Source organism: Pseudophryne corroboree, chromosome 9, assembly GCF_028390025.1.
Source record: "Pseudophryne corroboree isolate aPseCor3 chromosome 9, aPseCor3.hap2, whole genome shotgun sequence".
Lineage (NCBI taxonomy): Eukaryota > Metazoa > Chordata > Amphibia > Anura > Myobatrachidae > Pseudophryne > Pseudophryne corroboree.
Genome location: NC_086452.1, coordinates 34,406,677 through 34,430,401, shown reverse-complemented (window position 1 = coordinate 34,430,401; position 23,725 = coordinate 34,406,677). Strand labels below are relative to the sequence as shown.

The 23,725-nt window shown below is 45.8% G+C and overlaps 1 protein-coding gene across 11 annotated transcripts in view; it reads left to right on the top strand.

The window, feature by feature from the left end:
• The window catches only part of SGIP1 (SH3GL interacting endocytic adaptor 1), a 174,077-nt gene extending 152,019 nt beyond the window's left edge, over positions 1–22,058 (top strand). For 7 of the 11 annotated variants that reach the window (XM_063939159.1, XM_063939157.1, XM_063939158.1 and 4 more), the window contains 7 exons: positions 10,328–10,439; positions 11,104–11,259; positions 11,367–11,499; positions 11,593–11,795; positions 13,072–13,136; positions 13,473–13,637; positions 20,725–22,058. In XM_063939159.1, the coding sequence (XP_063795229.1) occupies positions 10,328–10,439; positions 11,104–11,259; positions 11,367–11,499; positions 11,593–11,795; positions 13,072–13,136; positions 13,473–13,637; positions 20,725–20,747 (857 nt within the window). In that variant the 3' untranslated portion in view covers positions 20,748–22,058. Of the gene's footprint in view, positions 1–10,309; positions 10,440–11,103; positions 11,260–11,366; positions 11,500–11,592; positions 11,796–13,071; positions 13,137–13,472; positions 13,638–20,724 lie in introns of all 11 variants that reach the window. The other 4 variants (XM_063939151.1, XM_063939154.1, XM_063939149.1 and 1 more) reach the window with 1 other exon arrangement.
• Positions 22,059–23,725: the final 1,667 nt, after the last annotated feature.

Sequence of the window (23,725 nt, the reverse complement as noted above, 5' to 3'; positions counted from 1 at the left end):
ATACAGTGCCCCACACAGTGCTAACCCTTGCTGGCTTCTTCTACTGCCGCCGGTGCTGTATGAGGGACGGAAGGGGATGAGAGCGCAGCGCGCGCCTCTCCTGAGAAGCCCGGAGAGCGGCTACGGTGAGGGTGACAGAGTCTCCGGCGGCTGGCATTTCAAATATGGTGCCGGTAAGTGAGCCAATCAAAACTTGCGGTCCGGCAGCCCATCAGGTGCCGCCACTGCCGGTCCACGAGCTCTGATTGGCTGATGGCCGGCACCATATTAAATATGAAGGGAGGAGGAGTGCCGGTGACTGCCCAAGCCCGTGCGCTCTGTGAGTTACCGAAAATACTACGGCAAGCTACCGGTAGCTCGCGAGCTACGGGTTGGAGATCACTGGTATACACTCATCTGATGGACTACATGAATTAGCTGCCGTTTGCTGGGATTGATTTGGCTGCTCGGCCCACAGGCCTCTCATCTACTTCCACTGGCGACATGTGGGTCCAAACTGGTCGCACGAGGGCCAGGCAGCAGGATGGACCCATTTGTGACACCTTTATAAGTTGCATTGAAAAGCGTAATAGGCTTACTAATGCTTTAAGTTAATAACAGTCAAATCTGCCATCCTCTCCGGCCGGGGCAATAAGCTTTATTTTCTGTGCAAAGCGTCTTAATGCTGCCTAGAAGCGAATGGGTATGGGACTCAAGGTCGACACCCATTGGTCAACAGTGGGTAGGTCGACACTAGTAATAGGCCGACACAGCCATTCAGTCGACATGGACAAGGTCAACATAAATTCTTTACGTTTTTTGGGTGTAGTTTTCTCCGTCAAGTGACCGGTAACCCCAATTAGTGCACCACGTCCCCTTGCTTGGCTCGCTTCGCTTGCCATGCTGCGGGCAAGGTGCCTCGCTGCACTCCGCACAGGTTACTATTCCCAATCGTAGTCCACGTGGATCGTAAAGTATGAAAAGAGTCCGTGAAAAACTCATGTCGACCTAATGGCAGTGTCGACCTATCCACTGTCGACCAATGGGTGTCCGGATACCAAGCGAAATACATCCTACATTTCATCCATAAGGCAACAGACCATGTAATGATTTGCAAATCAGACTTCTAATGCATTTATTATATTCCTAATATGTTTTGCAATAATATTTAGTCAAATGATTGACGTAATATTGACATACAAAGTTACGTGTAAGACTTAGAATACTGGGAGTAAAGGAGTAAGTTCCTGGTTTTTATCAGCGGGTAGTAATTGTATTGGTAAACCATGGTAGTAGGTTGTTAAGTGTTCTAGAACTTGTATAGTATATAGGAGAGAGTGTTTTTAAAATACATTGAAAGACTCAGCAACGTTAACAAGCAGAGTATAGCTGAGAAATTGTATGGGAGTTGTGAGGTTGAGGAGATCTCGGCCTAGGACCTGTCTACACTGACGGCCCTAATCCCCTTTCCAGCCAAGCTACCAGACGGCATTATACACCCTCTATATCTCACAGCATTCCAGCTTTTATTACTATCCCTTATTTAGATGTCGCCACAAGGGGTCCGCAGCGCCTTACAGAGTACAGAAACAGTATGAACAAAACAAGAAAAAGTGACGTATGCTCGGGATACACTATTCAATGTGTCGTTCGTTCAGCTGGCAAGCGACATAGCATAGGGCATCTGTCTGTGTGTACGCCCAATATGTCTATGAACAACGACGTCACGTCAGACCTGCAGCGCAGCAGGTGTATATCTTGCAGATAGATCGGTACATCTGGCTGTGTGTACTTCGGCCGCAGGTACCACCAACTATGACATCACAACTAGGTGGGCAAATTCTCGCCCGGTAGTGATGATTGGCCAGACGTATAGAGCGGCAGATTGGTAAGTGTGTAATAGCTTTACTAAACGGTCGCTCGGTCAGCGGATCCGTGGGTCAGTAGACAGGTCAGTCAGGTGTGTGCCCAGCATTACAGTACAACACATTGCAGAACATGGGCACAGTTTATAAACATCGGTGTATCAGCAGTCATAAACCCAAATGAGCATCGGGGCAGCCATACCCAAAGGTTTGGTGCGGTTGTTGGCAGTAGAGATGAGATAATGGTAAAGGTGGAAATGTATGAAGCAGTGAAAAGAGTGGAGAAGTTGCCAATGGCAACCAGTCAGCTGCTACTTATAATTTTCTAGAATGCACTTGATAAATATTACCTCAATGTTGATTGGTTGCCATGGGCATCTTCTCCACTGGCTCAATTCTCAACTCTTTCCACTGCTTCATATATCTCCCCCTTAGTGAGGGAAGGAAAAGCACATGAGGGAAGAGGGCCCTGCTCGTGGGAGTGGGAGACAGACAGGGGTAATACAGAGGAGGGTGAATGCAGGGAAGCTATGCAGTCTGGGGATGGCCAGCCCAGGAGAGAGTATAGTGCAGCGGTTCTCAAACCTTTTTGAGTCACGGCACCCTACAGTATCAGATTTTTTTTCACAGCACCCCTAGGCCAGAAGTTTCTTACTGAGAAATTTATAAAGAAATATTAAATGAAGTAAACTGTGTTTGTTTATATGTCATCCTTAGGTTTAATTGTGTGGTCAGTTTGAGAACCACTGGTATAGTGCATAAAGAGCCTCCTCTACTTCTCTGCAGTCCTGCTATATAGTCTGGGAAAAGCCGTCCCAGGAGAGATCATAGTGCATAAGTAGCTTCCTGTCTACCTCACAGCAATCCTGCAGAGTCTGGGTACGCCGGCCCAGGAGAGAGCATAGTGCATAAGTAGCTTCCTGTCTACCTCACAGCAATCCTGCAGAGTCTGGGTACGCCGGCCCAGGAGAGAGCATAGTGCATAAGTAGCTTCCTGTCTACCTCACAGCAATCCTGCAGAGTCTGGGTACGCCGGCCCAGGAGAGAGCATAGTGCATAAGTAGCTTCCTGTCTACCTCACAGCAATCCTGCAGAGTCTGGGGACGCTGGCCCAGGAGACAGCATAGTGCATAAGTAGCTTCCTGTCTACCTCACAGCAATCCTGCAGAGTCTGGGGACGCCGGCCCAGGATACAGCATAGTGCATAAGTAGCTTCCTGTCTACCTCACAGCAATCCTGCAGAGTCTGGGGACGCCGGCCCAGGAGACCGCATAGTGCATAAGTAGCTTCCTGTCTACCTCACCGCAATCCTGCAGAGTCTGGGTACGCCGGCCCAGGAGAGAGCATAGTGCATAAGTAGCTTCCTGTCTACCTCACAGCAATCCTGCAGAGTCTGGGTACGCCGGCCCAGGAGAGAGCATAGTGCATAAGTAGCTTCCTGTCTACCTCACAGCAATCCTGCAGAGTCTGGGGACGCCGGCCCAGGAGAGAGCATAGTGCATAAGTAGCTTCCTGTCTACCTCACAGCAATCCTGCAGAGTCTGGGGACGCTGGCCCAGGAGACAGCATAGTGCATAAGTAGCTTCCTGTCTACCTCACAGCAATCCTGCAGAGTCTGGGGACGCCGGCTCAGGAGACAGCATAGTGCATAAAGAGCTTCCTGTCTACCTCACAGCAATCCTGCAGAGTCTGGGGACGCTGGCCCAGGAGACAGCATAGTGCATGAGTAGCTTCCTGTCTACCTCACAGCAATCCTGCAGAGTCTGGGGACGCCGGCTCAGGAGACAGCATAGTGCATAAAGAGCTTCCTGTCTACCTCACAGCAATCCTGCAGAGTCTGGGGTCGCTGGCCCAGGAGACAGGATAGTGCATAAGTAGCTTCCTGTCTACCTCACAGCAATCCTGCAGAGTCTGGGGACGCCGGCTCAGGAGAGAGCATAGTGCATAAGTAGCTTCCTGTCTACCTCACAGCAATCCTGCAGAGTCTGGGTACGCCGGCCCAGGAGAGAGCATAGTGCATAAGTAGCTTCCTGTCTACCTCACAGCAATCCTGCAGAGTCTGGGTACGCCGGCCCAGGAGAGAGCATAGTGCATAAGTAGCTTCCTGTCTACCTCACAGCAATCCTGCAGAGTCTGGGGACGCCGGCCCAGGAGAGAGCATAGTGCATAAGTAGCTTCCTGTCTACCTCACAGCAATCCTGCAGAGTCTGGGGACGCTGGCCCAGGAGACAGCATAGTGCATAAGTAGCTTCCTGTCTACCTCACAGCAATCCTGCAGAGTCTGGGGACGCCGGCTCAGGAGACAGCATAGTGCATAAAGAGCTTCCTGTCTACCTCACAGCAATCCTGCAGAGTCTGGGGACGCTGGCCCAGGAGACAGCATAGTGCATAAGTAGCTTCCTGTCTACCTCACAGCAATCCTGCAGAGTCTGGGGACGCCGGCTCAGGAGAGAGCATAGTGCATAAGTAGCTTCCTGTCTACCTCACAGCAATCCTGCAGAGTCTGGGGTCGCTGGCCCAGGAGACAGCATAGTGCATAAGTAGCTTCCTGTCTACCTCACAGCAATCCTGCAGAGTCTGGGGTCGCTGGCCCAGGAGACAGCATAGTGCATAAAGAGCTTCCTTTACTTCACAGCATTTTACAGAGTCTGGAGAAAGCCAGGTCAAGAGACAGCATAGTGCAGGCCTGGCCAACCTGGGGCTCTCCACCTGTTGTGAAACTAAAAGTCCCAGCATGCCTTGCTACAGTTTTGCTGTTAGGGAATGCTAAAACTGTCACATGGAATGCTGGGTTGTGTAGTTTCACATCAGCTGGAGAGCCACATGTTGGCCAGGCCTGGCATAGTGCATAAAGAGCTTCCTTTATGTTACAGCAGTCCTGCTATGCAGTCTGGAGAAAGCCAGCGCAGGAGGCAGCATAGTGCATGCTGAATAGGACCCAATCTGTTAGATTGTACAATTCTCTGTCAAGCGAGCTTGTAATTAGTACGGGGGTGCCTCAGGGCTGTGTACTGAGTCCCCTGTTGTACTCCCTGTTTACCTATGATTGCCTTTCTAAATCGGAGTCCGTTCACATTATTAAATTTGCCGATGATATTGCAGTTGTAGGTTTAATAAGTAAGGATGATGAGTCAGAATATAGATCTGAGGTTGCTAGGTTAGAAGCTTGGAGTCAAACAAATCATTTAATCCTAAACGTAAAAAAAACGAAAGAAATGATTGTAGATTTTAGGAAAATACATAAGCAGCCCTTTTGTCCTATAGTAGTAAATAACCAGGAAGTGGAGACAGTTGAGTCTTTTAAATTCCTGGGTATTAACATCTCTAATGATTTGTCCTAGGGCACTCATACACGATGTGTTGTTAAAAAGGCCCAACAACGCTTGTTTTTACTGAGGAAAATGCGTATGGCGGGAATGCGTAAGGAGATTTGAGTAAATTTTTATTCGGCCATCTTAGAGAGTGTCCTTACATACGGGATTATGGTATGGTTTGGTAACTGTACTGCCGCAGAACGTAAGTCCCTTCAGAGAGTGGTTAAAACTGCGAGTAGAGTTATTGGAGTTAGTTTGCCCTGTATTCAGGATATATATGAAAAAAGGCTCCTCACTAAGGTGAGAAGTATTTTGGGAGATCTATCTCATCCTAATGTAGGGATGTTTTTTGTGTTGCCATCTAATAGGCGTTATCGTTCTATTCTCTGTCGGAGTAACCGGTTAAGGGGTAGTTTTTTCCCAACAGCAGTAAACATGTTAAACCGGATAGGACCGAGATAAAGTGATAATTGAGAATGTCTTGGTTTCAGGAGTGCTCTTTCTGTTCTTATGGTCTCTGTATATGCTTGCTTTTAGTTTCGTTGATTGTTCATGTATTTTCTTCTTGAACTATTGATGACAATAAATTATTATTATTATTATTATTATTATTATTATACACTGCATAAAGAGCTTCCTCTACCTCACAGCATCCTACGTAGTCAGGGGAAAGCTGGCCCAGAAGAGAGCATAGTGCATAAAGATCTTCTTCTACCTCACAGCATCCTGCTATGCAGTCCTGGAGAAAGCTGGCCCAGGAGACAGCATAGTGCATAAAGATCTTCTTCTACCTCACAGCATCCTGCTATGCAGTCCTGGAGAAAGCTGGCCCAGGAGAGAGCATAGTGCATAAAGAGCTTCTTCTACCTCACAGCATCCTGCTATGCAGTCCTGGAGAAAGCCGGCCCAGAAGAGAGCAGAGTTCATAAAGATCTTCTTCTACCTCACAGCATCCTGCTATGCAGTCTGGAGAAAGCTGGCCTAGGAGACAGCATAGTGCATAAAGATCTTCTTCTACCTCACAGCATCCTGCTATGCAGTCCTGGAGAAAGCTGGCCCAGGAGAGAGCATAGTGCATAAAGAGCTTCTTCTACCTCACAGCATCCTGCTATGCAGTCCTGGAGAAAGCCGGCCCAGGAGACAGCATAGTGCATAAAGATCTTCTTCTACCTCACAGCATCCTGCTATGCAGTCTGGAGAAAGCCGGCCCAGGAGACAGCATAGTGCATAAAGAGCTTCTACCTCACAGCATCCTGCTATGCAGTCTGGAGAAAGCCGGCCCAGGAGACAGCATAGTGCATAAAGAGCTTCTTCTACCTCACAGCATCCTGCTATGCAGTCTGGAGAAAGCCGGCCCAGGAGACAGCATAGTGCATAAAGAGCTTCTTCTACCTCACAGCATCCTGCTATGCAGTCTGGAGAAAGCCGGCCCAGGAGACAGCATAGTGCATAAAGAGCTTCTTCTACCTCACAGCATCCTGCTATGCAGTCTGGAGAAAGCCGGCCCAGGAGACAGCATAGTGCATAAAGAGCTTCTTCTACCTCACAGCATCCTGCTATGCAGTCTGGAGAAAGCCGGCCCAGGAGACAGCATAGTGCATAAAGAGCTTCTTCTACCTCACAGCATCCTATGTAGTCTGGAGAAAGCTGACCCAGGAGAGAGCATAGTGCATAAATATCTTAATTTCTACCTCACAGCATCCTGCTATGCAGTCCTGGGAAAGCTGGCCCAGGAGAGAGCATAGTGCATAAAGATCTTCCTCTACCTCACAGCATCCTATGTAGTCTGGGGAAAGCTGGCCCAGGAGAATCCTGCTATGCAGTCTGGAGAAAGCCGGCCCAGGAGAGAGCATAGTGCATAAATATCTTAATTTCTACCTCACAGCATCCTGCTATGCAGTCCTGGGAAAGCCGACCCAGGAGAGAGCATAATATCTTCCTTTCTACCTCACAGCATCCTGCTATGCAGTCCTGGGAAAGCCGGCCCAGGAGAGAGCATAGTGCATAAATATCTTCCTTTCTACCTCACAGCATCCTGCTATGCAATCCTGGGAAAGCTGGCCCAGGAGAGAGCATAGTGCATAATTATCTTCCTCTACCTCACAGCATCCTATGTAGTCTGGAGAAAGCTGGCCCAGAAGAGAGCATAGTGCATAAAGAGCTTCTTCTACCTCACAGCAATCCTGCTATGTAGTCTGGAGAAAGCTGGCCCAGGAGACAGCATAGTGCATAAAGATCTTCCTCTGCCTCACAGCATCCTATGTAGTCTGGAGAAAGCCGGCCCAGGAAACAGCATAGTGCATAAAGAGCTTCCTGTCTACCTCACAGCATCCTGCTATGCAATCCTGGGAAAGCTGGCCCAGGAGAGAGCATAGTGCATAATTATCTTCCTCTACCTCACAGCATCCTATGTAGTCTGGAGAAAGCTGGCCCAGAAGAGAGCATAGTGCATAAAGAGCTTCTTCTACCTCACAGCAATCCTGCTATGTAGTCTGGAGAAAGCTGGCCCAGGAGACAGCATAGTGCATAAAGATCTTCCTCTGCCTCACAGCATCCTATGTAGTCTGGAGAAAGCCGGCCCAGGAAACAGCATAGTGCATAAAGAGCTTCCTGTCTACCTCACAGCATCCTGCTATGCGGTCTGGAGAAAGCCGGCCCAGGAGAGAGCATAGTGCATAATTATCTTCCTTTCTACCTCACAGCATCTTGCTATGCAGTCCTGGGAAAGCTGGCCCAGGAGAGAGCATAGTGCATAATTATCTTCCTTTCTTCCTCACAGCAACCCTGCTATGTAGTCTGGAGAAAGCTGGCCCAGGAGAGAGCATAGTGCATAACTATCTTCCTTTCTTCCTCACCGCAACCCTGCTATGTAGTCTGGAGAAAGCTGGCCCAGGAGAGAGCATAGTGCATAACTATCTTCCTTTCTTCCTCACCGCAACCCTGCTATGTAGTCTGGAGAAAGCCGGCCCAGGAGAGTGCATAGTGCATAACTATCTTCCTTTCTACCTCACAGCATCTTGCTATGCAGTCTTGGGAAAGCTGGCCCAGGAGAGAGCAAAGTGCATAACTATCTTCCTTTCTTCCTCACCGCAACCCTGCTATGTAGTCTGGAGAAAGCTGGCCCAGGAGAGAGCATAGTGCATAACTATCTTCCTTTCCTCCTCACAGCAACCCTGCTATGTAGTCTGGAGAAAGCCGGCCCAGGAGAGAGCATAGTGCATAATTATCTTAATTTCCTCCTCACAGCATTTTGCAATGCAGTATTTTTTCCTAAGTATATGGTGCACAAGGTATTATAATTCCATTTTCTTGTTTTACTACAAAATACCTGGCGACTGCGTCTTTTTTTTTTTTTTTTTTTTTTTTTTTTTAAATATAAACTAATACAGCTAGAGAAGGGTAAGGGATGTTTGGAAGAAAACTCCATCCGAAATAATGTCATTTAGAGTGTTTACAATAAATAACATAAAAACATATGTCCTTAAAAGTTGGCGATGTTTGTGTTACCATAGTGTGTTTATCAGACAGAGCTGCGTATAGCATATGAAGTCCTGTAAGGGTGCACATCTAGCAGTACATTACTGGTCTGAGGTTTGCACCAGTGCATATTGCATTACAGAGCCTATGAGATCCCAGGTCTTTGAAGTATATTGGCGTTATTAAAGTGGGAGGTTTAACCACACATACCAACATAAGATATGTAACATTATTGTGTAAATAATTCTGCAAACTATAAAGATTAATTACATATATAACAATTCTGCACTCTGATGTTTAAGTTTGTACTGTGTTCTACCCTTGTTGGAGGCATAGACCGCATCCGGTCTATGCATTTTGCACTATACGTTTGTCTGTAAAGCAAATGTTCTTATATGCTATCCATCTACAGTTACTGTTTTATGCAACATGATACATTTATACCATAACCAAAGCCACACAGACCTTATTTATAGTGGCTTGCAAAAGTGTTCAGCCCCCTAATAAATAAACAGATTTGAATTACAAATGACACACCTATTGTTCCAGTCAGTATTTTATCGTGGACCAGCAGGCTTATAATATAAATTTGTAAACACATCATTATTTATTGACAGATTTTTTATCAATAAAAACAATAAATTGATGCTTGCATATCTATTCGACACGTGCTGTGGAAGCTCCAAGCTTACACTTATGAAAAATATTTCCCTAACAATTGGCTTTCAGTTAGCCTCTACCTGTAAATCATTAAAATAAAGGTCTGCTTTTATGGATAAAAGATCCCATCATTCCGTTAACATTGGCCATACTGTGACTCTGAAGGAAAGCTGTGAATATGATTGATACAATTACAGCATAGACATGAACAAGAAAAGAAAAGGCTACGAAATAATATCCAAGTGCTTGGATATCCCAGTCACCTTGATATGCTGATGTGATGTATTTCAATATATCCATCTATATCTATGTATATATATATATATATATCTCCTCTCTGTCTCTCTCTCTGGAAGATTTATCATAGCTAGGGGAGAGACAAAGGGGCAGCTGTACTAAAGCCTTTGAGAGTTATAAAGTGGAGAGAGATAAAGCACAGCCAATCCGCCCCTGACTGCTGTGTTTGTATCACTCTCCAAGCTGTAATAAGTCTCCCCCAGTGTATATATAGTTCGTTCTGCCTGAAGCAAAGAGAGAACTGTCATGCAATTGTGGCTTGGAATGAAGCGACTGCTGGCGTAATGATTTAGTGCATCTGATACAAATACAGTGTACTTTTTGGTATTGACATGGAATGGGGTAGAAAAAAAAAAAAAAAAGGCAGAATCTGATTAAAACTGTGCACGATTTCCTAGCTAAAAATATATAGAAATCTTTTGTGTATAATGTAAAAACATATCGGGTGACATTTATAAAACTGGCGCAGAGGTGACTGAAGCACTAATCATATTTATTTTCTATGCTGTGCTAGAATAAGAAGTCTGGTTGCTATGGGTTACAGAAGCTCCTTCTGTTGCCTCTGCACCGGTTTCTATAAGGGCCCCCCCCCCCTGCGAGTGACGATGATGTTTTCCGTTGTAGCATAGAGTGGGTGTCTGAGTGTGTCGCAGTTAATGTGGGTGTTGTGGTTTTGCTCTATCACTTGAGAATCTTACACCCATAACAAGAGATCAGCTGCCCCCTGTCTTGCAGGATCTTCCAGAGGACCGAGCCCGCTGACCATGGGGGCCCAGGATACCTTACCGGTGGCAGCTGCCTTCACCGAGACGGTCAACGCGTACTTCAAGGGGGCCGATCCCAACAAGTGAGTAGCTGTGTAACATTACCCGCTGGATTACCTGACTCGCGTGTCTGCCAGCCTGTAACAGAACCTTTCCTCTTTCCCTCTTTCCATTCGGGCACAAGAGTCAAAAGGACATAGACGTGTATCGGTGTCCGAGTAGACGGATACATCTATACACAGTTAAGACTCCCATGTGTAGATAGAAAAGTTTCCTCGATGAAACACAATAGGGAACATTTATGTAACTGGTCGCTCTAAGCTACCAGTCAGCTGTTTGCTGTTATTTTGTAAACAGCCCTAGATAAGTGCCCGAATCTGATTGGTTGCTGAGGTTTTCAGCTTTGTTCTTTGGACATGCCGCCTCATTATGTGTCCGTTGCGCTGAACGCAATCTGGATATACCTGCTGGCGTGTGTTTTTTAAAGCGACCAGTTTTAATATGAACACTGCTCTGGGCCAATCAGGACACAGGACTGCGTGGGTGGGGCCTGGGCGTTTGGGTTACTTTTAGTATCATACCATAGATAAGGCATAACACTGTAGTTGTCTGTTTACGTATACATAGAGAAGTCATTTCTGATAATGGCCCACATATAGAATAATAAAATAAGCCGTATATACACATCTTCACCATCCAGATACCAGGAACTCTGCTCATACATAAAATGCATTTGTGTGTTCCCAGGTGCATAGTGAAGGTCACCGGAGAAATGGTTTTGTCCTTCCCGGCAGGAATCACGCGGCATTTCTCCAACAACCCGGCGCCAGCCGCTCTGACATTCCGCATCACCAATTACAGCCGGTTAGAACACGTTCTGCCAAACCCACAGCTCCTCTGCTGGTAAGTACAAAACCTTCTTCCGAATTCACCGTACGCCACTTCTAATGAGACGTAAGACTTCTCACTCGAGGAAAACCCTAATCTGCGTGCTGCGTTTCCTCGCACAGTGATAATACGCAGCCAACCCCCAACGCAAAGGAGTTCTGGGTGAACATGCCAAATCTGATGACGCATCTGAAGAAAGTGTCTGAGCAGAAGCCGCAAGCTACGTACTACAACGTGGACATGCTGAAATATCAGGTAAATGGCTGCAGCTGCTCGGTGTGATTGCAGAGGCTCCGTTACACGTTCAGAACTTTGGGAGAACCGCTGTTTTGCCTCTCGTTGTACCAGGTATCATCCCAGGGCCTTCAGTCTACTCCTCTGAACCTTGCCGTGAACTGGAGGTGCGACCCCACCAGCACCGACCTCCGGATAGACTACAAGTATAACCCGGAGTCCATGACCACACTAGTTGCCCTAAACAATGTCCAGTTTGTTATCCCAATAGATGGGGGAGTAACAAAACTTCAGGCTGTGCTGCCCCCTGCTGTCTGGTGAGCAGAAGTTCATGAAAGTCTATTTGTTGTGTGTTCCTGTGACAGAAGCAGAGGCTTCCTTAGAATGTGAGCCTCAGAAAGAATGTTTTTCAAGCCATTGAAGAGCTAATTGCCTTCCATGCAGAGGCTAAATGATAGATTAGTTTTCCTTATTAATGACCACGGGAGAGGCGTGGGCCACCTACATCTGAATAGATTATGAGAAATGAGCTTTGGTGCTTGTCCTTGACTGAGAATCCCTATTAATTATCTCAGTATGAAGAAATGGCTGAAACTGGACTGTAACAGAACTGAAAATAAGGGGACATTTAGCCAAGGGGGTGCATTGTGTTCTGCATGTTCTAAAGGAAAAAAGTTAAATGATTTAATTTATGTCCCAGATACCGTACAGCAACGTTTCCCAAGGAGCCCTGACAGTCCAGGTTTTAAGGATATCCTTGTTTGTGCACAGATGGTATAATAAATCTGACTGATGCACTAATGAAGTCACCTGACCTTAAGCGTGGACAGTTGGGGTTCCTTAGGACCAAGTCCCAGATTTATCAAGCCTTGGAGAGTGATAAATTTGCACAGTGATAAAGGGGGACATTTACTAAGCAGTGATAAGAGCGGAGAGGTGAGCCAGTGGAGAAGTTGCCCCATCAACCAATCAGCAGCTCTGTATCATTTTATAGTATGCAAATTATAGATGTTACTTCAGTGCTGATTGGTTGCCATGGGCAACTTCTCCACTGGCTCACTTCTCCGCTCTTATCACTGCTTAGTAAATGTCCCCCAAAGTACCAACCAATCATCTCCTAACTGCATATTACAGGCTGTGTTTGAAAAATTACAGTTATGAGCTGATTGGCTGGTATTTTACGGCAGATGTATTAAGCCTGGAGAAGTGATAAAGCAGTGATAAGTGCAAGCTGATAACGCACCAGCCAATCAGCTCCTGTCAATTTACATATTGGAGCTGATTGGCTGGTGCTTAATTACTGTGCACTTATCACTGCTTTATCACTTCTCCAGGCTTAATACATCTGCTCCTTTATCACCGTGCAAATTATCACTTTACAAGGCTTGATAGATCTGGGCCCAAGTTTGGGAACCCCTGCAGTACAGTTTACCAAGCCATAACTTTTGATTCTACTAAAATAGAATTATAACTACAATTGGTTTTAAGTCGAGTTCCCACTTTTGTACTCGCAGTGAGGTCAGTTATTAATGGTGTATGAGAATCTGCCTTTCGGGCATGCCTATACCATTGTCTGGTTTTCTCCATCACCAGGAATGCAGAACAACAGAGGATATTATGGAAAATTCCTGATATTTCTCAGAAATCTGAAAACGGAGGTAAACTGAGAGCACTTATATATTCCCATTACCAGTGAGGGCAGGATTTCTCCTTCATTTAAACTATAACAAGGGTTACTACTTGATGCCAATCCAGACCGTCTATTACACTGTTTCCCATGTTATCCGCCGATACCCCAATTTCCCCATTTATATGTGAACCTAGCGCCCGACTTTTGATGCACCAGGTATAAAATATCAGGCCGGTACAGCCCTACGAATACGTTTATAACTGGATATTTTCTATAACTCTTTTAGAAAGAAATGCCACTACTGTCATCTCCAGAATCCTCCCTGCCCCCTGTGACCTTTACGTTCTCGCTTTCTGTGCACCAGGTGTCGGCTCTTTGCTTGCGAGGTTCCAGCTGTCGGAAGGACCCAGCAAGCCAGCACCCTTAGCAGTTCAGTTCACTAGTGAGGGGACCACATTGTCCGGGTGCGACATCGAATTGGTAGGAGGCGGATACAGGTTCTCACTTATTAAAAAGAGGTTTGCTGCAGGTAAGCATTTGTAATGTACTAACAATAACGGGGAAGAGGCTTTAATTTTAGTGAATAATTGTGGGTAGGAGCCTTAATTAGGTTGTTTGCAAAGTTTACGGTTAAAATTTATTTGGATAAATGCATGCACGTCTGCCCGAGGCCTAGTGTGACTTATATTCTTCCACTGGTTATTGCAGGATAGTGCAACTTGCTGTCTATATTTTCGGTATACTGTATAATTTAGGGATGCAGATTGATAGCTTGCAGCCAGTGATTGATGATCTTTGACCGATAGTAAATGGTTTGTTGTTTTTTTTTTCCCCATCAATGGTGTCGCACGGATACTGCACCATTGATGTTGACGCCTGATAATGAACAAATATCGGCAGCGCTGGTCCGATTGCCCCTTAGCTGCTTAGTACACTATCGAGTATGGAAATCAGTACCTGTGGCAGAGTGTCAAAGTCACACCAGTTATTTTGTGCAATATGGCGCACAACACATGTACATGACGGCCGTTTGGCTCAGCGCCTCACCCTGTGGGTATCTAGACCATAGCCCAGGCTTGTGTTGTTACTGGAAATCCATCTGCAGCGAGCCTGTTTCTGCCCTGTTTGAGCTAATCAGTGCAGGATAGTTTGCTGTGTTCTGGATGTGAAAAGCTTTTTTTTTTTTTTTACTTGCAAAATAAAACTAATCTATATATTAATTGCAGAAGGTCCCTTTTATACGACATATATTTTTATGATGCCGTTGTCTAAGCAGGCCACATCATATACCAAATTAAAAGTGTTGGTTTGTAGATGTGCAGAAAAATATTGGCACTGTAATTGGTTGTTTCTCCTACGTCCTAGAGGATACTGGGGACTCCAAAAGGACCGTGGGGTATAGACGGATCCGCAGGAGCTTGGGCACACTATAAAGACTTAATACTGGGTGTGAACTGGCTCCTCCCTCTATGCCCCTCCTCCAGACCTCCGTTAGACTTTGTGCCCAGAAGTGAAAGGACACACACTAGGGGAGCTCTACTGAGTTTCTCTAAAAGACTTTGTTAGGTTTTTTATTTTCAGGGAGACCTGCTGGCTACAGGAGTGAGGGGAGAGAAGCAGGACCTACTTCTGTGAGTTTCAAGGCTCTGCTTCTAGGCTACTGCACACCATTAGCTGCAGAGGGTTCGATCACTTGGTGCGCCTAGCTGCTTGTTCCCGGAGCCACGCCGTCACCCCCTCACAGAAGCCAGAAGAAAGAAGTCGGGTGAGTATGAGAAGAACAGAAGACTTCAGTGACGGCAGAAGACTTCAGTAACGGAGGTACAGTGGTAGTGCTGCGCTCCATGCTCCCACACACCAACGCACTCACAGGGTGCAGGGTGCTGGGGGGGGAGCGCCCTGGGCAGCAGTTACTGGGTTTTCCTAAAGGGTCTGACATAAAAGTGGATTAGTGCCTGGGCACTGTAGTCCTACCCCTGTGAGCATATACCCTACCTACCTAGCCCCCCCCCCCCCCCCCCCCCCCCCCCCCGCGCCCGCAGCCAGGCTTATTCACTGGGGATATTTTTATTTATTCTCATTAACGGATATTGTGGGGCCGGGGCTCGGTCCCCCCCCCCCCCCCCCCTCTCCCCCCTCCCGGCAGCTCAGTCTGGCGCATTACGCTCCGTTACCTAGCCGCCACTGGCCTTCCCGCCTAGCGCGTCCGACGGGGCCGAGGCGCTTCGCCCCGGACCCCGCCAGAATGCTCCCACACACTGCACGCCGGTCTCCGAGCAGGAGCCGAGACGGACGGGAGTGCGCTAGGGGGGACACAGCGGTGCAGGTAAGAGGTAGCGGGCGGCACCGGGGCTCCGGACCCCGCCGGCGGGTTGCAGCGCACTGTGCGCTATTGGTTCAGACAGGCCCCATGGGTGCGCCCTGCTGGGGGGGAGCGTCCTGGGCATAATTTCTAAATTTTCCCTAGCGGATTATGCCCGGACTCCGGGTATCTTCACCCGCCGGGGCACCGCAACGTGAGCACTGCGCTCCGGGGCTCCCACACACCAACAGTTCCGGGGGCGCCCTGGGCTGCGTGTAGTGTGTGTATATATATATATATATATATATATATATATATATATATATGTATATATGTATATATATATGTGTTTGTATATATAGGGTTATATACAGGAGATATATCCCTGTATATAAGTTCATACTTCAACTGCAGATTTATGTTAGGCGGGCGTAAGCGCGCTGGGAAAGGCGGAGCTTAGCCTTAACATAGGAGTCAGCGCCATATTTACTTAGGTCCCCGCCAAAATTATTTTCTGAAAGTGGGGGACTCAGTGCTCTTAATGCTATAGGGGGGTAATGTAGCATTATGTTAATTAATGGGCGCATACTCCTGGTGGTGTTAACATGAAGTCACTGTTTCCCTTTTCACTTACACAATATTGGCTAGTCGACTTATGTCGACAGATGTGAGGATTTTGTCGACAGTTCCTGTGGGGATGACTGTCGTTTTCGCCGACACTGGCCAGTATTGGTTTAAACACCTAATTTTAAGCAGGTTGCTTTTGTGTACTTAAAAATAAGTAAGCACGTTAGGGGAGACACGGCAGTCGTTCGATGCCCTGTCGGCATCAATGGTAATGCCTGGGGAAGACTTTTGCAGGCTGTAAATGCCTTGTACCTGTATTGATTTGTATATATATATATAGCTATATATATATAATATGTAGCGGGAGTGTTATTACATTGGTAGAGGTATGCTTTCCTCAGACCCCTTAGGGGTCCCAGATTATTATTATTTTTGCCCGTTTACTAGTCCGTGCTGTCGACATTTACTCAGTTTCTGTCGACCGTAAAGTTCCTGGTAGATTCACATCGGGGGCACGTCAGTACATGGTCATACACTTTCACACACTACTGTCACTAGGGACCTGACGGGTCTTGCGTATAGGTTGCGTCTATACGTATATATGTGTAGATATAACTTTATATATGTATCATTACAATATGGGTGTTGTATTGTGTATTACATTATGTATATACATGAATGCTGAGATAATGGTATTCTCATGTGCTGACCGCTCTGTTGATTAAGCTCTAGATTGTCCAGGACGAGTTGGTTTCGATCCTCTCAAGGAGTCCGAATATTAGTCTCTTCACAACGCAGAGAGAAAAGTGTGACAGTCAACTCCTGATCGACGCAGGGTTCGTTCGCAAAGGATCATACACAGGCAGCTAAGTGAAATTTTATTTCTATGTTTTGACATTTTATGCAATGTACGCACTTGAGGGAGTGCGATAGTTGGGTCAGCATCCAATAGATTGATCCTACCCAGGGTGCGTAGGCTTGCCTATGTTTATTTTTCCTTATAACATTACAGCAGGCTGTCACGTGACAGCAGGTGGTGTGACCGGAAAAATGCGGAAGAGATCTCAGGGAGATGCTGGTGAGAGATATATACCTGCTGGTGTGGCCTCTCTTCAGTCAATCTCGGCGGTATCCGCTGGTAAGTCTAAATTCGTGAGTTAACCTCCTTCACAACGGTTGGCGACGCATTCTTTTGTGGGATGCAGTCGCTTTCACCGGTTCGACACCGTTCTTTTTTACCGTTCTTTTTTCCTTTTCTGTGTAGACAGTGGAAGGTGAAAAGTTAAGTGTTCTGCAGCCTTGTTAGGTTCGCAGAAGTAGACGTAGTTTTCTGTTTCCACTACATACACCACTTGGCGCTGAGTCTATCTGACTGGTCCCCGCTCCGGTGACCACTTGTTTACTAATTTTCAGTTAGTCCAGGAATAGACTAGGACCTGTGAGTTATTTATAGAAGCCAAAGGGGTAAATTCTGAGTTACGGTTGTTTCCCCTTGCTATTTTTTCTAATAGATCTTGCCTTTCCACTATGGAAGGGGAGGTAGCATACGACGCCATACAAAGGTGCGTCACGTTCAGGACATTGTTTGGTTGTCCTTGTAAGACGGTGCATATCGTTGTTTATCCCTGACTGTTCTTCGGCGCAGGGATTGGCCTGGTGTTCCCAACGACGCAGATGTCTGAAGTGGGTTTCAGAGTTGATACTGACCGGTTGGGGTTAGGTGTTTTTTCCTGTGGAAAGAGGTCTGAGGATCCAGAGTGGGATCGGCTTTGAGGTGACACCTCATCAATAAGTTCCATTAATAAGACAGATGGTTGCGGCATAAGAAGCCTTTTGCGGTGAGCAGGTCTAATACCAGAGCGGGTTTCATGGGACCAGTTAGAAATGTGGTCCGGGTCTCAGCTGCGCATGCACCGGACTATAATCAAAACGGCCAGGACTTCGCTCATGTGCTGTTTGCTCGGTTCTTTCCTTCTAGAGGAATGAAGGTTAGGGATCCAGGTTTAGATCCTGGTGTCCGTGCATTCAGATCTCCGAAGCTGGGGAGCAGTCCTTTGCAAGGGACGTATTTCCAGAGGATGTGGTCAAGTTGGGAAACTTGTCCGCTGTAAGCTTTCTTGAAATATTCTTCATGTTCTGCCCGTATTAATTCTGCCAGACGACTTGTCAGCAATGGCATAAGTAAGCCGCTAGTGCGGAACAAGGAAAAAGCGGAACTGACAGAAGATGCACAGTTTGCAGTTGAGTGGGATGTCTGGTAAACGCTATATTAGCAGCCTTCGTTCCGGAGGCAAACGACGGAGAAATAAATTTCCTCTGCGGACACGATATCCAGCCGGAAAAAAATCTGTCATCATCGAGATGCTTTCCTAGACGTGACAAGTCTTTGTGGAGTTTCGCAATTGGTCATGTTGGCGTCTCTCTTCAACGAGAGGTCTCGAGGAGATTGTTCCAGGTTAAGGGACACTCAAGTTATAGCAGTAGACATCCTCGTGACACCGTGGGTGTGTTTTAGTCGGTCTAGGTGGCCTCTCCGTTTTCACCTTTCTGACAGTGGTAAGCGTAAGATGATCTGAGGCTCCGATGATCCTCTTAAAATACGGTTTAGCCAGCGAGGGTTGGTTATCCAGTTTTTCATGGTTTACTCATAAGAAATTACTGCCCTCTTCCATTTACGTGAGGTAATGTTACAACAAGATCATGGCGTGTATTAGGACGTAACGCGTCTGCGTCTGGCGACGGGACGGTTGAAGGTCATGTCCTAAGTAGAAAGGTTGTTCCCAGTGAAGTAGTTTCTTCAAATATTCAGGCTACGAAAGAACTGACGGCACAACGTTTCCACCATTGTTGGAGTAATTATGTGTCTCGGTGTGTAGCCAGGAAGGCTCCTTTGGAGGACTTTCAGCTAGCTCGTGCTTAGCCATACAAGCCGATGTGGAGGAAAGCCTAATAAGTTCCTGTACGAAATTTCTCTCTTGGAAAGTGGTCAGGCTATTGACTTTGACGTCCGCAAGCCGGGTGTCGGAAGTGGTGGTTTTGGCTCACAAGAGCCTTATTTGATCTTTCAGGTGGATAGAGAGGAGTTGAGTTCCCGGTTGGTACTTCTACCAATAGTGGTTTCTGGGTTTCACAGAAATCGGCCTATGTTGATGCCGGGGGTTACTTAGGCATTAGCTGGTTCAAATTCCCTTGGTCTAGCCTGGTATTTGAGTATGTAGGTCATCAATTTGGCTCAATTTGGAAAAACAGAGGCCCTGTGGGTCTGGTGTGTTCCCATCTTGATTTGGGAGACTGTTTTATACAGTCAGTTACATGCTGAATCTGTGATGAAGTTTGGCATGTTCGTTCTGCGACTGCTTTGTCGTCACCAAAGTCGGTGGAGGTTTCTTCTTTTGGGAAGATGGGTTTTTTCTTGGGCGGATGCCCGAGGAGTCTCGGCGGTTCAGCTATTGCCGAGCGAATTCTTGGTCGGGGTCAAACGCTTTTACTATGCTTTACAAGTTTGATACCCTGATTTTGGGGACCTTATGTTTGCTCACTTGGTGCTGCAGAGTCGTCCGCACTCTCCCGCCCGTTTTGGAGCTTTGGTATAAACCCCATGGTCCTTTTGGAGTCCCCAGCATCCTCTAGGACGTAGGAGAAAATAGGATTTTGGTACCTACCGGTAAATCCTTTTCTCTTAGTCCGTAGAGGATGCTGGGCGCCCGTCCCAGTGCGTTCTGTGTCTGCAGTTATTTCTTTTGGTTACACCAGGCTTGGCCAACCTGTGGCTCTCCAGATGTTGTGAAACTACACATCCCAGCATGCCGTGCCACGGGTTTAGCATTCCTTAATAGCAAAACTGTGGCAAAGCATGATGGGACTTGTAGTTTTACAACAGCTGGAGAGCCACAGGATGGCCAGGCCTGCGTTACACCCTGGTGGTGTCTTCTCTGTTGGGCGGTGGCTACCGTTGTTCATGCCATGGCATGCGGGGTCTTAATTTCTCTTATGTGGACACACCGTTTGTGTTACATATTTTCTCAGCATGTGGCTGTGTTTTGTTCATGCCGTTGCCTGGTAATCTACTGAATGCCACGTTCTACGGTGTGTTTGAGGTGTGAGCTGGTATGACACTCACTGTGTTTGTAACAATAAATTCTTTCCTCGAAATGTCCATCTCTTCTGGGCACAGTTTTCTAACTGAGGTCTGGAGGAGGGGCATAGAGGGAGGAGCCAGTTCACACCCAGTATTAAGTCTTTATAGTGTGCCCAAGCTCCTGCGGATCCGTCTATACCCCATGGTCCTTTTGGAGTCCCCAGCATCCTCTACGGACTAAGAGAAAAGGATTTACCGGTAGGTACCAAAATCCTATTTTTGTTTTGAATTATGTGGCAAAACGTCCGCCTGCCATTTACAATGCATCACCATTGTACTCTGGAAAATGTGACAGTTTGTAAACTCTCCCTCTGCACCTGCTGGGTGACCTGGAACATGTGACCTGCTTGGTGGTCTGAAAACTGTGACCGTTATTTGCAGCCACTCACTAAGCAGGGATTTTTCCAAATTCCACACCTAAGGGGGTGAAAAGGGGTAAAATGTTCCGCACAGCAAACCTTTGCCCGTTTGAAACTGGGCACATCACCTAATTAGTATTGATTGCTCTGTAATAATTACTTGTATTATAAATGTGAAAAGTAGATCTGACCTAATGATGAGCACATGGATGTAAAAATATGTTTTTTTATTTATTTATTTTCCTCTAAGGGAAATATCTGGCTGACGCCTAATGGATGATTATGCCGGAGGATCAATGTTCTGCAAAGAGGTTTTAATTTTAAGCTAATGAACACGAACTCTACTCTGAACTTTGGAAATTTCTGCTGGAAGTTGCATCAACCGCTGTTCCGAGCATTTTCTGCAGAAGCCTTCGTGTTCCCCCATCCTGCAGTATTTATATCTAGGTGTAACATTGTTGATGGTTTTAAAATGTAATTATCGTATTTGTAAATTGTACTTAATTCAGTAAGGCTGTATTTTGGCAGTTAGACTCTCGTTTCAACATTTTACCATTGATAAATGGATGTAATTTAAACAGTTATATATATATATATATATATATATATATATATATATATATATATATATATATATATAAAAAAAAGAATTTAGTAGTTACTGGTGAATGGCACATTGCTTATGGCGATAGATTTTTGTGTATATATAGACCCAAATCTATAATATCAGTAGCTGTCATAGGGGGTGCCTCGGATTTACACAGTGTCTTCAATCCTTCTCTATGCACATGACAACAATCTTCAAACATGCAAACCGTTTGGACATGACCTTTGCATGATGTCAGAAGGGGGTCACGGGGGGGAGGGGGATAAAAGGTTTGTGAAATAAATCAATAAAGCTTTCAAATACAAAAAAAAAAACAAAGAAAATAAAACAGGGCGGTCAAAGCGCTTGTGTTTGTTTTGTGAACCCAAATCTTTATTAATACCAGCAGCAATGCATTGTGGGCCAAATATCGGAATTGATAAAGTGCACCTTTTTACCTGTACCCCAGGGGTGACTGCCATTTTGAGGTGCTGAATCCATAATCGTGAGCTTATCCATACACCAGTAACACAAAATGGCCGTCATCACAGGCCAACCCTCTTTGTGGGCAGTAGTACCGTAATTAATATTTGCAGTGATATAAAGTAATTCTCTTCAAAAACTTACAGAAGGGCGACATCATTACAAATCAAGATGTGTAATATATATGATATATTTCTAATGAAATAAATTGCGTTGTTTAGTGATATTGCATTTTACCCAACAAATAGTTAAAGTGTCACCACCCTGTTGGGGCAGCCATTTTGTTGTGGGCTGATCCATGTAGACTACAATGCAGTATGTCATCCGTTCGGCACTGCTACTGGCATCCAGACCTTGTTTCCTGGTTCATCCCACAAAATGGCTGCCTTCGCCACGTATAGGCAACTGGTACACTTTAATAAATTTTACTTGGAAAGAGCAATAAAGAAGCTAAAAATGCGTTTTCCTCTTAATGTGAATTAAATCGAATGCATTAAATCTGATTTTATTTTAAACCGCTTATAATTTGTGTCTGCCACTGTGATCTCCTCTCTTTACTACAACGCACTGTAGATCCACTGATTGATGGTCCCGGATCACATACTGGACTGCCATACGCAACATGGGGGACCAAAGCAAAATTAAGGGATGATTTTACAGAAACCAAAATTTGCAATTGCCAAAGTTTTAGTAAACACAACATAAATGTATTATTCTATTTTACCCAACTTCCCCTCTCCATGTTTTTTTTTTTTTTTTTTTGCAAATAGATTTTATTGAAATTTCAAATGAACAAAAACAGGAAGTTGTAGAAACATTACAATAGCTTCTAGTGCTGTCAAGGTTACATCATCAGGAGATACTCTACAGCGTGTGTAATAAAAAACCGTAGAGGGGTATGTCCCCTTTCCATTGACGTATCATAATTCCAGAGATAGAAAAGTATATAGAGCATAAAGGAGTAAGAACCATAAGCGTTTCATGAATTACAACTTCTTGAAGCAAAAGGAAGAGAGTAGAAGTAGAAGAGGAAAGAGGAGTAGCGAGAAACCAAGAAAAAGATAGAAGGATAGGGGGTAGTATTACTCTCAGTGTAGAAGGGGGGGAAGGAAAGGTAGCGTAAAGAAATAAAGTTTAGGAAGGGGGGGGGGGGAGGTTCTCTCTTCCTGTCCCAAGGAGTTTAAAGCATGATCAGTTCCATATGGCTACTGGAGGGGGGGTTCTCTTAAAGAGAAGATTTGTAATGGATTGTTGCTTTGTATTCCAGCCATGGGCTCCAAGTAGCAACGAAGGTGGTGTTTTTCATTTCTAAAGACAAAATGAGATCTTCCATTGTCATATAGTGGTCCAATCTGACGGCCCATTCTTTCATAGTGGGGGATACTGCTGATTTCCAGTGAACTGGGATCACTGCCTTAGAGGCACTCAAGATATGGCGAAGTAGTGATTTCTTGAGATGATATCTAGGTGTACGTGTGAGGTTTAATAACCAAAAACTAGGGCAAAAGGGTAAGTCCTCACCGAGGATAATGCTAGCTGTCTCTACCACCTTGCGCCAAAACGGTTGCAAGAGAGAGCATTCCCACCATATATGTAGTGGGGTGCCTACTGCCATCCCACATCTCCAGCACGTGTTGGGTACACCAGGGTATATTTTCGCTAGGATATTTGGGCATCTATACCACCTTGTAAGGACTTTGTAGTGAGTCTCCAAAACTAGCACATTGGTAGTTAATGAGAAGGTATTTTTATAGATACCCTCCCAATCGTCTGTGGTTACCGACCCCCCCAGGTCTATTTCCCGAGAAGAAAATCTATGATTCAAGATCCACTTGTAAAACGTGGAGAGGGTGTGTCTAGGGTATGTATGGGAGAGGCACATCTGTTCAAACAGAGTCAGTGCTCGTATACCCTTTCCAGAAGAGCAAGAAGTCTGTAGGTAATGTTTAATTTGGAGATATCTCCAGATTTCTTTATTGGGTAGATTCCATTTAGTTTGCAGTTCGGGAAAGGGTATTATACCAGATGAGTCCAGCATTTGATTAACCCTCAGGATGCCCTTTTCCTGCCATGCATAGAACGACATGGAGTGGCATCCAGGGGGAAACTCAGGATTCCCAAACAGCGGTGAGAGTGGGGAAGGGTGTGCTGAAATATGTGGAAGGGAGCGTAGGAGACGCCA